The 17,626-nt window shown below is 35.8% G+C and overlaps 2 protein-coding genes across 2 annotated transcripts; one reads left to right on the top strand and one right to left on the bottom strand.

Moving 5' to 3' along the window:
* The first annotated feature begins 17 nt into the window (after positions 1 to 17).
* Positions 18 to 2,029, top strand: LOC113300584 (anthocyanidin 3-O-glucosyltransferase-like). The gene has a single exon (XM_026549787.1). It carries the CDS (start codon positions 80 to 82, stop codon positions 1,475 to 1,477), a length of 1,398 nt encoding a protein of 465 aa, XP_026405572.1. The 5' UTR covers positions 18 to 79; the 3' UTR covers positions 1,478 to 2,029.
* A 640-nt stretch (positions 2,030 to 2,669) lies between these two features.
* Positions 2,670 to 3,748, bottom strand: LOC113294331. Its single transcript, XM_026542720.1, has 2 exons — positions 3,190 to 3,748; positions 2,670 to 3,088 (listed from the first exon to the last, which is right to left on the bottom strand). Exons 1-2 carry the CDS (start codon positions 3,746 to 3,748, stop codon positions 2,670 to 2,672), a joined length of 978 nt encoding a protein of 325 aa, XP_026398505.1.
* Between the last annotated feature and the right edge of the window lie 13,878 nt (positions 3,749 to 17,626).

Raw genomic sequence — 17,626 nt, 5'->3', positions numbered from 1 at the left:
CACTGGCTCTTTGTGCCTGCTGTATAAAACTTGGCATCAACCTTCATCCTCATCACAAACTTGTAAAAATCTTTGAGAGATGGGAAGCCAGGAAGGGTCATCTGCCTCCCAACTTCATGTAGTCATGTTTCCATGGTTTGCGTTTGGTCACATAACACCATTTGTTCAGCTTTCTAATAAGCTTGCTTCTCATGGAGTCCAAATCTCTTTCTTGTCTGCACCAGGAAACATCCAGAGAATCTCATTCTCTCTCAATTCTTCACCTCTTATCAAAATTATACCTATTCATATCCCACCAGTTGAGGGTCTTCCACCAGGTCTTGACAGTACTGCAGATTTGTCACCGGCCTTGGCGGATCTTCTGAAAATTGCACTTGATAAAATGCAGCCTCAAATTGAATCCATTCTCATTAATCTCAAACCCCATATTGTCTTTATCGATTTTGCACAACACTGGCTTCCTTCCATTGCTTCTCCACTAGGTATCAAAACTTTCAATTTTTGTGTTTTCGCTGCTGCTTGCGGAGCTTATATAACGAACCCACAACGGGATTCACCAACTATTGATGATTTAAAGAAACCTCCACCAGGGTTTCCCACAACTTCAATAACATCAATGAGTACTTACCAAGCTCGTGATTTCTTGTATCCTTTCAAGAGCTTATATGGAGGACCTAGTGTTAATGAACGTGTGCAAACAGTCAGGAAATCATGTGACGCCATTGTTATGAAGAGTTGTGATGAAATGGAAGGTCCTTATTTAGATTATATCAGGCAACTTTATTGCAAACCTGTTCTGCTAACTGGTCCTTTAGTTCCAGGCCCACCAAAATACAAGTTGGAAGAAAAATGGGAAAACTGGCTGCAAAAATTTCCATCAAAGTCTGTTGTGTTCTGTTCATTTGGCAGCGAAACGTTTTTGAAAGATGATCAGATAAAGGAACTAGTACTAGGATTAGAGCAAACTGGTCTTCCATTCATTGTGGTATTGAATTTCCCACCTGGTGGTGGAGATAATATTGAAAAGTTGAAAAATGCATTACCAGCTGGATTTGCAGAGAGGGTGCAGGGTAAAGGAGTGCTCCACACTGGGTGGGTGCAGCAACAAGCGATTCTGGCACATGAAAGTGTTGGGTGTTATGTTTGTCATTCAGGTTTAAGCTCTGTGATTGAGGCATTCATCAATGATTGTCAACTAGTTATGCTACCACAAAAGGGTGATCAGTTTTTGAACTCTAAGTTAATCAGTGGAGATCTGGAAGCTGGGGTACAAGTAACTAAAAACGACGAAGATGGGCATTTTAGTAAAGAAGATTTGTGTAAAGCTGTTAAGATAGTGACTGAGGATGTGAATGAAGAGCCAGGGAAGTCAATTAGTGTTAATCATGGGAAATGGAGAAATTTTCTTCTTAACAAGGATATACAGGATAACTTCATTACTAACTTGGTTCAAGAGATGAAAAAAATGGTGAACTGAAGCCAATGGTTTTAAACTCATTCTATGAAATACATGATCTAGTTTTCTGTTTGTGTTTCCTTAAATCTAATCTTATTAAGGTTGAAGGTGATTCTATTTGAGGCCAGGTTCTTTCTGTCTGAAACTATCAAACCAATCTTACAGGTTGAGCCTATAGCTTCTCCAATGGTTAACGTAAGAGCAGAATAAAGCAAGGTGCTACAACTGCTGCAGCTGTTTCATGAAATATTCTTAATATTTTGTCTATATCTAGGCTACTTCTTAGAAGATACAGATACAATTTTAGCTGCTAGACAACTGAAATACAATTTGTGTACAAGGAACTAGTTTTGCTGCCGCATTAAGGACAGTGTTGGCTTTAGCACACACTTAGGACTTCCATACTTATCAGACAAATTGACAAGCCACGGCAATTTTAGATATGAAGCAAACATCTGCAGTATTCTTAAAATTTCTGGACTGTGTGAGTATGAGGAAGACAAGGTTGCAACTAGGACAAAGAATTATGCAGCATTAAATTTCCAAAACCAGAATGGTCTAATATGACCTGCACCAACCCATTCCAAGTTCTAGTCCTCACTAGCCACACTGACCCAAAATAAAATTACACTAGAAGTCTGCAAGGTAAATATGGAGATGGAAAAGTAGCTAATTCAACCACAGAATGGAGAAGTAATGGTGCAGTTACCAAACCAAGCTACCACTTTCTGTAAAATGACAATAGCAACTACAGCTCTAACGTTTGCAGCAAAAAAAAAATACAGCTCTAACGTATGCAGTATCAAAACACTAGACGGAAAACATGAAAAATTATAAATCTGTTTACCTGTAATTATCTATTGGGTAATATTAAGAAGTAAGAATTCCCTACTACTGGGAAAGCTCTAACTTTCCTTGATTTTGCCTGAATATACTTATTCGACTCCCATGTATAAACGAAATAAATCACTAATGTATGCATCACATTATTCGATCGAAATAAGGTGAGTCACTAACATGATGGACAATTAACTAAGCAATATAGTTTAATAACCCAAAACAAAAAGTATTTCTGTAAAGTCGGGAACAAAAGTAACTTAAAATAGCATCAGGTTCACTTAAAGGCTACTTGTTATCGAATTTCTAGATTAAACTCATTAAATCTACAGAATCATATGAATATTACTTTCAACACTAAATGAAGATTACCAGATTACAAGTATATGTATTGTGCATCCTCCTGGAGCTGCTTCAAAGGATACTCGCGGCTTCTTTTCTCTTTAGTTTCAACTGACTCCATTGTTTTTGTATCTTCTTCCCCTAACTCTTTCAACGAGACTAAGGTGTTCTTGTGAGGCAATACTTCAAAAAACTTATCCTTAAACTCCACAAGCCTTTTTGAGGTTGAAGTTTTTGTGTCATAAACGTTGAGATAGCAACCATTGTAAGTTAAAACACCACCGCTCTTTGCGACTGCTGAGAATAACTCGCTATTTCTATCGTCAACCCTGAACTCTTTAGTCCAACCAAATGACCGACAATCGTTTTGCTCTTTCATGCCATGATTATCATTCTTCTTCTTTAATAGCCATAAGTCAAAACAATCAGTTTCTTCTCCATCTTCATCGATACCTAAACCATTAGCAAAAAACAAAAACCCATCCAATGCCCCTATTGTGTTTTGGCTCCAACCACCCCTGTTGGCAAAGGAGGTGGTGGTGAAAGATGTTCACAAAACTTTTCCTCCGCCAAATTAAAGGCAACGATCATTTCTAATTCATTGGCAAAAACACCATCTTCCTCACAATATGCACTAAAATCAATATTGGACTTTCCAAGGTTTCTCCATCCAGTGCCACTGCCTAGAGTGTATATATGGACTTGTACGTTGGTCTTCGACATATACATTCCTAAAACTTTGTACTCATTGGTTGATGAAACATAACCAAAGTTGGTCTCCTTATAATGATACCCATCATGATCACAAGAATCTCTCTTAAGTTCTGGTAGCAGAACACATTCTCTGGTGATTGGGTTACAAATCCAAACAGATGGGTAGTCATATTCAGCAAAACAGATCAACCCATTGCATGAACCAACAATTTTAGTAGTAATCCAAGAAGGAGGAGAGGGCAAATTAACCCTTCTAATTCTCTGGATAGAAGTTGACTCATGATTGTATTCAAGATACCAATATTTTGTATTTCTATTATCTGCATCAAAATTAGAAGAAAGAAAACCCAACGCATCAGAATCAGCACCAGAAGGATGATTGAGATAATTTAAGTGCATTTGGGAGAATAATGGACGATGAGAAACAAGATTCCTCCAATTAGTGCATACTAATTTGGACTCCAGAACCGATTCGGTAGGCAAACGAGTTAAAATTCTAATGTGATTTCCTCTGGGAGAATCTTGAAATACTCCATCAATGATGATGAAAACCTAGAAATTCTTCTTAATTAGGGTTTTAGAAACAGTGAAGACGGAAACAATGGAAAGAGTAAAGCAGGAAAATGAAAGCTTCGTCGGGTATATGAGAAGAATGGGATTGTTATTATCTCTACACACATGGTATATATTTTGGCAGCCACACGTGAGCTGTGCCATGATGCAACACATAATTAAAAAAAAAAAAAAAAAAAAAAAAAAAAAAAAAAAAAAAAGAAGAAGCTTCTACAGCCAAATGTCATATGTTACATATGTGAAAAATATGAGTTCCAGACATACTCAAAAATTTCAAGACATGTGGATTTATTTTCCCAACTAGGGTAGGCTGATAAGGGGTGTCCTAGGATGACCAAACTACCCAGGCCTTGTTTGGTAAAAAATTTATGATTATAGATAATCATAAATTGATAAATGATTTTGATATAATCATTTTTAAAATAAATTTTTCCAAACATTTTTTTTCAAATAATTGATTATTTTAGAATGGTGATCTCAAAAAGGAGAGGAAAGAACAATGATCTAGGATTTTTTTTAGTCTCATGTAGTTTTTATGTCTCTCTTTTGATAGTTTAGAGAAAATAAGAAGAAAAATTCAATTTAAGTTTGTTGGAAAAAATAATTGATTATAATAATTTCAAAACAACTTTTTTCTGTTTATGGAAATAATGGATTTTTTCAATTATGATTAAAATAATCAATTAGTATAATGGTTATCAAACACATAGAATCTATTATAATCTGCATAATGGATTATGGGATGATAATCAATTAAAATAATGGTTACCAAACAACCCCTTAGTTATACTGGATTAACTTGTTTATTACTTTATTTACGTTTGAGATTTAGAGTTTTTTAATGTGGTGTTTTTTGTATATGAAGAATACCTAGAGGTTCGACTGGTAACTTGTTAATTGAACGTACGTTTTAAAACATACCTAGGTTCAACGGACAAGTTAACAGCCGAACTTAGCTAGGTTCGGCTGATTCGAAAAAAATATAAAACAACCGGATTTAGTGTCATTCCTCGTAAAGTAATGGTCGACTATCATTTTTCATGTTTCATTATCATCTGAACTGTTCATCAGCACCTTCAGAATGAAGAACAATGCAACTGAACTTCATTATGTAACTACTATAAAACTTGTTTTTTTATTTATTTAAACCTAATCTATCGATTAAACAAAAAAATATATAAAAGATATGAGTTTGTGGAAATAATTTTAAATGTTAATTTGATTGCAATGAGGATTTGGTTCTCGTTCTCCAACTTTATTCAATTCGATTTCTGCTTCATCTTCTTCTTATTATTGTTGAAATAACATGTTGGTGTACAGATATGTGCAATTATACCATAAGTATGAGAAAAACAACTGCAAAACACAAAAAGAAGGCCAATATATGAAAGTAGTAGATGATTCGTTACCTTTTGCTGCTCGACCAGATGTTGAACTTGATTTTCTCTTCTTAACTGGTAATTTCTTTGAAGTTTTTGATGTTTACTTAGGTGTTGATGATTTTGAAGTTTCTGCTACTACAGTAGATGTTGAATCTGTTGTACTCTTTGAATATTTTGATCTCGTCTTAGGTGCTGATGATTTCGTAATTTCTTCTACTTCAATTGATTTTGAAACTTCCCGAAGTTGTTGTGCTTTTCTCTTTCTAACTACTCTTGAAATTATCACTAATGAGAGCTTCGTCGGATATATGGGATTGTTATTATCTCTACCCACATTGTTTATATTTTGGCAGCCACACGTGGGTTGTACATCCATAGTCGTACTTGTGAAGATCTTTGTTTTTGTGCATTTAGCTTTAGTTGCGCGATTTATAAGGCAAGTTTGGAATTGTTGTGAGTTTTAGAAAAGTGTTTTTCTGTTGCGCGTTGCTGTGCTGTGGAAATAAATCGGCATGACGTTTGATAAAGTATAATTTAAAAAGCACTGTGAAATTAATAAACTGTAAATTTTATTTAGTAAACTTGTATTTTAAAGTGCTGGTGATGTGGTTAATGACGAAAATAAACATATTTCAAAAATTAGTTTTAAATACTCTTTAATTATAATAAATTATATTTTTAATTCTAATATATTTCATAAAATATAAGTATTTATTATTATTATTTTTTTGTTAATAATAAACTTCAATAAGTTTACAAGTAGATGGTTGGGAGTCTCGCAACAATTTGAACTCCCACAACCAGTGGCGGAACTAGAAAATAAATGATGAGGTGGCTTGAAAACAACTTGGTTTAGCTTGGGATGGCTTAAGCCTAATGTTTAGGCTTGATTTTTTTACAACCAAACACAAATTGATGGGTCGGTAGACCGACTTTGTTTTACCGCAAGCGTACGGTGTCAAAAAGAGCACACAATCAAGCACGGTTTCGTTCCCTCAAGGAGTGCGAAAACTACTACTCCCCGGCAGCGGCGCCAAAAACTTGGTGGGTCGGTAGACCGACTTTGTTTTACCGCAAGCGCACGGTGTCAAAAATAGCACACAAAATCAAGCACGGTTTCGTTCCCTCAAGGAGTGCGAAAACTACTACTAATTAATATCAAGACCTATCCAATCAAATTCAATATTTTCAGAGATTGTTGTACTAAGAAAGTAAAAACATATTGATTCAAGCAAGTTTATAATAAAATGTAATCAAAGATGTAGAAGTATTAGGGCTACGGAATCCGTTGTAAGCTATATTTACTTATGTTTTATCACAAGGTCTCGAATTTACTCGTGCGCAGTTGCAAACCTAGATACTAACACATAGAAGATATTTCGTTTAGGGTTTATGGACAAGAGTTATCATAAAAGACTGTTTATTCTCAACCTAGAAGGTAGACATCCCTAGTACTAAGCATACATGGCATACATAGTCTTGGAAATGATCATAAACCAATTGTTATCAAGGTTATATATGGACTAATGTTCTTGAATCCAACTATGTAGTATACAAGGCATAAAACATGAAAAACTCATAAAACAATCAGCCCAAATTAGAGAAAACATGAAGTTAAGCTTTTATTTTTGAAACCATTGTTTAAGAACACAAGCTATATGACCTACAAGTTCATCCTTCACCCTAATGCGGAGTTTAGCTAGACATGGTTCTTTTCAATTCCATAGAAAATGATAAAGAGAATATTAAACTAAGCATATGAATAACAGAAAACAAAATAGCTAACCCTGGTTTTCTTCCCTGATTACGGCCTCCGCCTTTTCTCTTCATTGGAATGAATGAGACAGGAAATGAAATTCTTTTTCTTGTTTTGATTGAGACAGAAGAAGAGGTGGAGAACTGACCACGTCTCACTTCTTATGCCCCTCGTGCATCTCACATGCTTAAGTAAAGATAATTACTTCTTTGTTACGTTCAGTCAACCTCTCTATCCAACTGATGGCCGAAGTGGTGCAGCAATAGAGAAGGTGAATTTCCTTGGCAGCCCACTGACTCTTTGCTTTTGGTACTTTGAGCCGCCAACTCCAGCATAGCTTTTAATTAGGGATAATTAGAGTTTAGTATTCAGGTTTTGACCAACACTAGGCTTTGGTCTAAATTTTTTCCAACGTTAGGGCTTGGTACCTGGACTGGATGTTGACCTTGGTTGACTGTTTATGACCTGACTTTTATTAATTTTGTAAAATAAAAAACTGCAAAAATATTGAGTTTACAAGTCTATCCCTGAAGTGGGTCTAAGATCCAATGGTTGAGAAAAAAATTATTTAGTCTACGGCTTGGATGTAGGAGACCTATTAGTAACCCTAATACTTAATTCTTGTTCCTCCGCATCCATTTCCAACTCAATCTTCGTCTTCAGCAACACCCATTCTCTTCATCGATCAGTTCTATTAACACCACATTTGAATCAAACTAAACCCTAACCATTCTTCATCTCCAATTCATGTTCTTCCCTCCTTCTCGTATCACCTTCTCCCTGTAACAAATTCAAGCAAACACCATTTTTGTAACAACACAACAACTCAAATTTCTTCTCTTCAATTCCCAAATCTTTATCAATTTCAGATCAGTTCAAACAGACAAAACCCATATTAATTGATCCAAATCAAAACCCCAATTTAATTTCATATATCGAAATCCCCAAATCTTTGAATCAAACAAACCCTTTCTACTGAATCAAATCAAACCTCAATTTCTGGATCAAAACCCCAATTTTGCTTAATTAAAACCCTATTTTCTAAATCAAAATCCCACTTTTACCAAATAAAAATCCTAATTTCACTAAATAGAAACTCTAATATTTGTTGTTATTTTCTGAACTGGTGGTGTTGGTTAAGGTGGACTGGTGTTATATAGGTGGTGGATATCGCGATGCTAATGAAGAAAAGACAATGGAGTAAGCTGTGATGGTCTCTTCCTGCCAATGGTATCGATGATTTTATGATTTTAGTTAAAGATGAAGAAATTGAAAGGGTATGTATGTTGTTTTGTTGATATACTTTCAACCGGTATTGATGTTATTAGTGATGCGAGGAAACTGAAATGGTGTTGATTTTTTTTTCCTGTTGTTATTGATCTTTTTAGTAAAGAGACGAAAGAAACTGAACTGGTGGTCGGAAGATGGAAGAGAAAAAAATGGAAAGAAGAAGGTGGGAGTTGGATCGAGAGTTCAAAGGGTTAGGTTAGGATCGCGAAGCGTGTAAAATGTATGTGTGACTGTAAGGGTGATTTAGTCCAAATAAAGGGTAAATAGTAAATAGCATAATTTTTTCTTATTAATAATTACTAAACGGAATTCAAAACTTAACATGATCAATTAAGGTCAACATCCAGTGCAGGTACCAATCCCTAACGTTAGACAAATGTTAGACCAAAGCCTAGTGTTGGTCAAAACCTGAGTACTAAACTCCAATTATCCCTTTTAATTAAGCTATTTATCTTCCGGGTGATCAGAATTTCTTGTATCTCTTGTAAAAACTCTAAAATATAATTATCAGCGAACTATCGAGACCTAGCTAGTATAAATGTAGGTACAAAAGTGTCGCACTTACGTGCTTATCAGATTCCCCCACACTTATATTTTGCTAGTCCCGAGCAAAACAGAAATTAGACCCGCTCAACAGCTGATCATATACAGAACTTCAAGACCCGCTCAACAGCTGGTCATCATGATTTTTTTTTATTTTTTTTTTATATTTTTTAAAGACCCGCTCCATAGCTGGTCATATCTTTCAAGAAAGAAGAAGAAAAGATAAATTTTAAGACCCGCTCAACAGCTGGTCTTGTCTTCACGAAAGTGATCCATTTTTTTATTTTATTTTATAATTCCTAATGAATGTGAAAACCTATAAAACAAAAAACTGAAGTGTGTACCACTCCCCCACACTTAAACATTACATTGTCCTCAATGTAATTGAGTCATCCAATGTAAAGTTTAGATGGGAAAAATCTATAGCAAACAAATAAAAACAAGAGATAAAGAAAATGGGAACAAATCTGGTGGGTTGACTCCCACGAAGCAAAATCCAATGGGCTGACTCCCATGAAGCAACTATCATTTGTTTCCCTGCAAAAAAAAAAAACATAAAAAGGAACAAGAATCCACTAATATACAACAACAATAATTCAAACAGTTTTAGTCTTGATAGACCGAATCTTCGAGGAGAACAGTTTCCACCTCGGCATTGATGAGCTCTAAAAATGGTTTCACTCGTTGTCCATTGACCTTAAACACATTTACAGATTCTCTATTCTCAAGCTCGACAACCCCATGAGGGAAAGCTTTTTTAACATAGTAAGGACCTGTCCAACGAGATCTCAACTTGCCAGGAAATAAATGCAACCTAGAATTATACAAGAGAACTTTCTGCCCAGGTTCAAATGACTTACGACTAATCGAATTATCATGAAACACTTTAGTTTTCTCTTTTTAAAGATTTGCATTTTCATATGCATCATTCCTAATCTCTTCCAACTCATTGAGTTGAAGCTTACGGTGATTCCCAACTGTAGACAAATCAACATTAAAAGTCTTAATGGCCCAATAGGCTTTATGTTCTAACTCAACCGGTAAATGACATGCCTTTCCATAAACAAGTCGATACGGAGACATACCAATGGGTGTGTTATAAGAAGTTCGGTAAGCCCAAAGTGCATAATCGTGCAGACCAATCTTTACGATTTGGATTCACCGTTTTCTCTAATATTTGCTTAATTTGTCGGTTAGAAACTTCGAGTTGACCACAAGTATGGGGGTGATATGGTGTAGGGACTTTGTGAGTAATGGAGTATTTAGAAGAATCTTGAAAGAACCATTGCAAAAATGTGACCCTCCATCACTTATAATGGATCTAGGGGTACCAAATCGAGAAAATATGCATTCTCTAACGAACTTGATCACAACGTTGCGATCATTCGTCTTGGTAGGTATAGCCTCTACCCATTTAGACACATAATCAACCGCTAACAAGATGTATACATTAACGTTTGAAGATGGGAAAGGTCCCACAAAGTCTATTCCCCATACGTCAAATATTTCCACTATCAATATGGAGTTCAGCGACATCATGTTCCGCCGAGTAATCCTTCCCATCTTTTGGCACCTGTCACAACTTCGACAAAACTCATGAGTATCATGAAACAAAGTAGGCCAATAAAATCCACATTGCAGAATTTTGGCAGCAGTTTTCTTATAGCTAAAATGGCCACCACAAGCATAAGAATGGCAAAAAGTGATAACACTCATAATTTCATCATTTGGTACACATCTGCGAATAATTTGATCAGGACAATATTTAAACAAATATGGATCATCCCAGAAGAAATGCTTAACCTCAGCTAAAAACTTAGTTCTATCTTGTTTCGACCAATGCTCAGGAATTTGACCAATAGTAAGATAATTAACAATATCATCAAACCAAGGTAATTGCGAAACAACAAACAATTGTTCAGCTGGAAATGATTCACGCAAAGGTAAAGCATCATTAGAAGACTCTGAAACGATCCTAGAAAGGTGATCTTCCACTACGTTTTCGGAACCCTTCTTGTCCTGAATATCAAAGTTAAACTCCTGCAGCAATAATATCCATCTCAACCTAGGTTTAGCATCCTTCTTAGAAAGAAGGTACTTTAATGCAGCATGATCAGAGAATATAATGATCTTAGACCCTAAAAGATAAGGTCTGAACTTTTCTAAGGCAAACACAATCGATAAGAGTTCTTTTTCAGTAGTGGTGTAATTCAATTGTGCATCATTCAATGTCTTACTAGCATAGTAAATAACATGATGTGCTTTATCCTTGCGCTGTCCTAAAACAGCTCCAACTGCAAAATTAGAAGCATCACACATAATCTATAATGGAAGATTCCAATTAGGCGGTTGTATAATAGGGGCAGAACTTAACAACAATTTCATCTTCTCAAAAGCTGCAAGACAGGTTTCATCAAAAACAAAAGCAACATCCTTACTAAGAAGATTGCATAAAGTACGTGAGATCTTATTAAAGTCTTTAATAAAATTGTTAGAGCATAGCTCGGTTGACCTTGCATGCGTTGTTATATCAAGCATGTTTGTCAATGTTAGTGATCCAAACTATGAGTCTTGATTTCCAGTCTATTATAGCTAAGTCTCGGACTAGGATAGAAAAGTGTAGTTGAGCTCAAGGACTTCATGGCGATTCATCATACAACGACGAAGATTTACTCAAGGAACCGTGGAACTTCATCAACAAAAAGGTATGTGGAGACTTGAAGTTATCTATCACTCAAAAGTCTATCTATTCTATCTCCTACTTCTTATGTGACAAAAAGTCGTATGCTACATAGACTGGATCATACACATTTGACATTTCGAGCTGAGTATTCACTACTTATCTTTTTCTCGAAATCGTGTGTTGGTAAAGCGTTTCGCTTTGTTCAAGTTTATCTTCACCTAGTGATGAAAGTCATGAAAAGTTTCAATTACTTTAAGAATTGCTCTGACGTGAAACGGTCTGTGAATAACGGCTATATAACGTCCTCTGAGAATGTCTCAACGATTGGAATGAGAGTTTAGATTACATAACCATGTATTCCTTAATCCGAAGTTTTCGAACTTTGTTAATTGAGAGAAATCGGAGGAATTGGCTTTGCCAAGTCCGCGAACTCAGTTTTCAAACTCAGTCCGTGAACTGACGGAAGTTCTCTTGCCGAGAATTTCTGCTGGGATTTTCCAAACACTCGTTTGCGTGTTTAGTCCGCGAACTCAGTCCGCGAACTGGCGGAAGTCTCTTTGGTTTTCTGTTGAGTTTGGAAAACTCTGCCGGTTGCCTTAAGTCCGCGAACTTGTTTGTGAGCTTAAGTGGTTATGATCTAAAGATGTGCTCTGAACATGAAACTTAAATTACTAAGGAATGCTTTATGCAAACCGTGGCTATAAAGTTCATGAGACGATTCATCGAATCGAATCATCTTTGTTTCAATTGTGTCTTGTGTAGTTACATAAGATCTCATAGCAATTGAACAACTCTCTAACTAGTTCATTTGAGTCAATTGAACTAGTTATGGTGAAGAAGAACTAGGTTAATATGAAATGCTCATATGGTTAACCTTTTGGGTTACTATGTTGAACCAATATACACGTACACGTTTGGGCACGGTTTTCACAAACCCAGTAAACGTCTACCCAAGTGTGTGTGACAAGCTAAGTTTTCGATCTAACGGTTGAGAAATATTAGCTTGAATCTAAATCAGGTTTTCATCTAACGGTGAATATGGATTTCTTTGTAACTAAGGCAAAACCCTGATTTGAAGGCTATATAAAGGAGACATCTAGCATTGTGAAAAACCAGTCCCCACACATCTGTGTGATACTAGTGCGCTCGATAGAGTCGATTCTCCTTTAAACTTCGGTTTTCTTCTCTAAAACCAGGTTAACGACTTAAAGACTTCATTGGGATTGTGAAACCAGACCGATACTACTTTTATCGTAGTTGTGTGATCTGATCTTGCATCTTCTATCGTACGAGTACAATCTATTGATTGGCTTGAGATCGTGAGAGGTCTCCGATAGAAAAGATAAAGAAGTCACAAACATCTTTGTCTCACTGTTTGTGATTCCTCGACAAGCCGCTTGTGTAGTCAAGAAGGATTTTTGAGAGGTGATTGATTAATCTAGGTTGTTCTTCGGGAATATAAGACCGGATTATCAATTGGTTCATGTTCACCTTGATTTTATATCTTAAGACGAAACAAAAACCTAGGGTTTTTCTGTGGGAGACAGATTTATCCTTTGATAGACTTTTCTATGTGAGACAGATTTGTTTATTATCAAGTCTGCGATTTTGGGTTGCAGCAACTCTTAGTTGTGGGTGAGATCAGCTAAGGGAATCAAGTGTGCAGTATCCTGCTGGGATCAGAGGCGTATGAGTACAATTGTACCTTGAATTAGTGGGAGACTGATTGGGGTTCAACTATAGTCCAGTCCGAAGTTAGCTTGTAGTAGGCTAATGTCTGTAGCGGCTTAATACAATGTGTATTCAATCTGGACTAGGTCCCGGGGTTTTTCTGCATTTGCGGTTTCCTCGTTAACAAAACTTCTGGTGTCTGTGTTATTTCTTTTCCGCATTATATTTATATAATTGTAATAATACAGGTTGTGTGTTAAAGATCATCAATTGGAAATCTAACCTTTGGTTGTTGATTGATATTGATTGATCCTTGGATATTGGTCTTTGGTACCGTCCAAGTTATTCCTTGTATTTGATAAAGACTCGCTATTGTTTTTAGCTTGAGTAAAAATTAAATCAAGAGAGAGATATTAACTCCTTGAGATACTTTAATCTAGATTGAGTCTGACTGTCTAGTTGATTCTCTAGCAAAGTATTTCGGAGTTAGTCCACACATATTGCTAAGCGAAATATTGGGTGGTGTTGTTAGACCCCCGCTTTTTCAATTGGTATCAGAGCAGGCAAACACGTTAAAGACCTCATCAGTCTTTGTTTGTAGCGATCTGACTCTATGGACTGGACGAAAGTGCTATCTCTGTAAACGTACCACCAGTCTCCGATGGCTCAAACTATTTATGGTGGAAAGTTGCTATGCGCACATTTCTTCAGTCGCGTGACTTCCAATCATGGATCTATGTTGTGAATGGCTATGAAACTCTTGTTGTTATGGAAAGATATGCATTTGTACCTAAAGAAATTCTTATGTATAATGCTGCCGAGTTAATTGCTGCAAGGCAAAACTCCGACGGGCTAAACGTCATCCTGCATGCTATTACCCCAAATCTTCGACATCATGTGGCCTTGTGCACGACATATAAAGAAGCTTGGGATACTTTGGAAAGCGTATTTGAAGGTAACCCCAGTGAAAAGGAAGCTAGGCTTCAAAACCTTAATTCCGAATGGGAAGACCTTTATATGACAGAAGAAGAATCGTTTGACAATTTTTATCACAAACTGTCTGAAATTGTTAATGCATCATGTGCATTAGGTAAAACCATTCCTGAAAAGAAAATTGTGATGAAAATCCTCCGATCGCTACCATCCATATACGAGTCCAAAAAACATGCCATCGTTGAGGGAAATAACCTTAATACTCTTTCGCGAAACACACTTGTCGGAAAACTTAGAATTTTTGATAGAGAATACATGTCAAGAGGTGACCATCTATTGTCTAGAAATCACGTCACTTCTACTGATTGTAAGACCTGTCGTCCTAAATTGACGAACAAGAAAAGTGAGAATTGATTTATTTCTACGTTGTCTCTGTTTATACAGAAACTTAAGAAAATACTCAGACGTAGTAAAAGAAAGTCTCAAAAAGAAACTCCGTTAGTCAATGCAAAGGATAAGAATATCCAGAAAAATCCGTACAAATGAAACTGGTCTCACGCGCTATAAAAGTGTTCAGGTCACTTCGAAAGATCCAGAAACGGAGGTAAGAGAGATAACTAAAGCATGGATGAATACTCTTGATTATTGTCCTGAGAAAATCTATGATTGCTCTCATAGCCTTTTTGCTGAAAATAATTCTCATAATTCCTTCATGACATGTCGTCTGTGTCTCATAAGTGGGGTCAGCAAACCTCTCCTGATTTTGTGTTGAACTCCAGGTTCTCGGAGAAGGATCTACCAAATCTCTCTGTTCATTTGAGTTCATCTCAGGATCATCTTAGCACGATAAATCAAAAATAGTCCTGCCCGACCAACCATTATATGCAGAAAAAAGAAAAAAAAGTCTACCTTTCATCAAAAGGTGTTTTAAAAAATGGTGCAGGATTTACAAAGATCTGCAGTCAAGTTTTTTAAAGCTGTGATTACAATGGATAGGAAAGTTCTTCATAACTCTCCTTTTCAAATAGATAAGCAGAAACCTAGTGGAATGGGTGGTTTCTCTCTTTGCAAAGATTATCCCAGTGCAACCTTGGATTGGAGGCCTTATGCTCAGTAATCTTGTTGAAAAATGATTCTTGTATTTTCTTCCTCTTATACAAGAATCATGATATACAAGAGGACTGTAATATAATCTTGTTATTTTCGGTTTGTGCTTTTACCAGGTCTTGTTCGTGAACGGCTTCAGCTTTTTGGATAACCAACTTCTGTTAGGGTTTGGTAAAAAGGGTATTTCTGGGAATTCTACATCTGTATTCCTTTAAAAAGCTCTACCTCTTCAGCACTCTCATTTCATATTCTCTATCATGTCCTGCTCTAGTCTTTCAAGTAAAGAAAGTGATGTATGGACAGTTCTTTTTCCTTCAAAAAGGACTCGTTTCGATTCTTCTGACAATGAGACGTGCTACGACAAACATGTCTCTTCTTCTGATGAGAACCCTACTGTCTCTTAGTTTGATAAGCTCTCTTTAACCATGAATCTCTTCTTGGAACAAGTTCGTGCTCTGAAAAATGAACTTGAAGTTTCTTCCAAAAGATTTGAGGAGAAAATGGATAATCTTGAATCCAGGATTGACCTAATCGAAGATGGGCTTGAAGAATATAGAGAATACGAGAAGATTATTCAAAGTGAGTGAAGTGATTGTTAAGAGGTATAGATACCTAGTAAGTCTTCTTTTTGGATTAGCTAGAAGAATAACTAGTGCTTTGAATAGCGAAGATTGTGACTACACATAGTTATTTTTGTTTTCATCTTCTTATGTTTATTTTTTTTAGGTTTATTGGTTTTTAAATTCTAAAAATATTTGGAGGATGATATTATTGCAGTATTAATCTGTTTTGAAGTATTGCAATATTTTTATGGGATATGTATTGTTTGTGTCCGTGAACTTGAAGGTCCCATATTGTGTCAAAAGTAAAGTCCTTCATAAATTGATATTCGTATTGATGAAAGGACGAATGGACTTTTGACAATTACAAAAATTATGCCTATGCAGTCATTTATTTGATGGAAAATAGGATGAAATCTTTTGTTTGACAAGGATAAAGTCTATTATGTGGTTATGCAAATAGTAATGGAAAATAGAATAGATCCTTGTATGTTATCCACGGTATTGATCTTCATTGATCCATTTTGTTATGTTTTACCGTGAAGGCTCCATTGTGTATCTTATGTCGAGCATCTTACAACTATGTTGATTAATATTGGCCTTGTTGGTTGTTCCATGAGATGATATATGTTGAGCATTCTTGAACAAAATTAATCATCTTGATTGGTTATTTAGTTATTTGCTCCGAAAGTCTTCTTTTGTCGAGCAAAATCTTTTGACAATTAAAATGATTGCTTCGGTGATTAATTTGGTTATGTATTCCAATTAGATAAATTATAAGTTCTCTTATAATTAATCTAATTGATTTTTTCATATATTCCACAAGTTCTTGTGTTGAGTATATGAACGGCTATACTAATCATGTTCTATTAGTTGATGTAGTCGTATATTCCGTAAGGTTTTCCTTATGTTGAGTATTTGAACGACTAAGGTAGTCATCTCCGTGTGGTTATCTTAGTCGTAGCTCCGTAAGTTTACTTACGTTGAGCACAATCAATTAAATTGATCACTTTTTGTGGTTTGATTTAGTTGCGTATTCCAATTAAATTAACCATGGGTTTACTTGTAATTAATTTGATTGAGTTTTGGATATAGAAAATCATTTTCCTATGGTTTTTGCTGTCCAATTAAACATCCTTCTTTTCTTTCGAAATTAAGGTCGCTCTTGTTGTTCTTTCGGGAATGACATCTAATGGGGGAGAGTTCTTTTGAACTTGTGCTTAATGGTAATATCTTGCAGGGTGTGCGGCTGTGGAATTTTATAGGGGTTATCTTGTATCTTAAAACTACTTGATGAATGCATTTAGCTTCGGCTTTATGATTGCATCTAAATTAAATTGGTATGTATTTTTTCTTTTAGTCTATGAAATATCTCTTGTGGAAATTTCATTATGATCCCGTTCTTTTACCTTTGCCAATTTTATTGACAAAAAGGGGGAGAAATAATGTAGTTCACACTACAAATACATATGGTTTTCGGATCATTGTGTAAGGGGGAGTGGTTTTCCATGATAGAGATGGAGTATTGACTAAGGGGGAGTGATACATATCACCATAGTATTGTTGTTAAAGTCGTGATGCAATGGGACTTTGGTGTTACATAATGATACTTTGACACTGTATAATAATGATCGAGAATCTTGATTTCTCTCATTGTTATAGCTACGGATCTTCAACAACGGTGGTGCTAAACTTACAACCTTTGGGATCATTGGAGTACTTGGAAGGACGAAGATTTCAAGGAACGTTGAAGATTAGACTATGGAATAAGAGCCATTA

Source organism: Papaver somniferum, chromosome 7, assembly GCF_003573695.1.
Source record: "Papaver somniferum cultivar HN1 chromosome 7, ASM357369v1, whole genome shotgun sequence".
NCBI lineage: Eukaryota > Viridiplantae > Streptophyta > Magnoliopsida > Ranunculales > Papaveraceae > Papaver > Papaver somniferum.
This window is presented reverse-complemented; position numbering and strand designations above follow the sequence as displayed.

Coding starts and splice junctions, on each gene's coding strand:
- LOC113300584 (XM_026549787.1), top strand. CDS start 80: ATGGGAAGCCAGGAAGGGTCATCTGCCTCCCAACTTCATGTAGTCATG.
- LOC113294331 (XM_026542720.1), bottom strand. CDS start 3,748: ATGCACTTAAATTATCTCAATCATCCTTCTGGTGCTGATTCTGATGCG. Junction 3,089..3,189: donor TTTGGCGGAGGAAAAGTTTT/GTGAACATCTTT, acceptor CTAATGGTTTAG/GTATCGATGAAGATGGAGAA.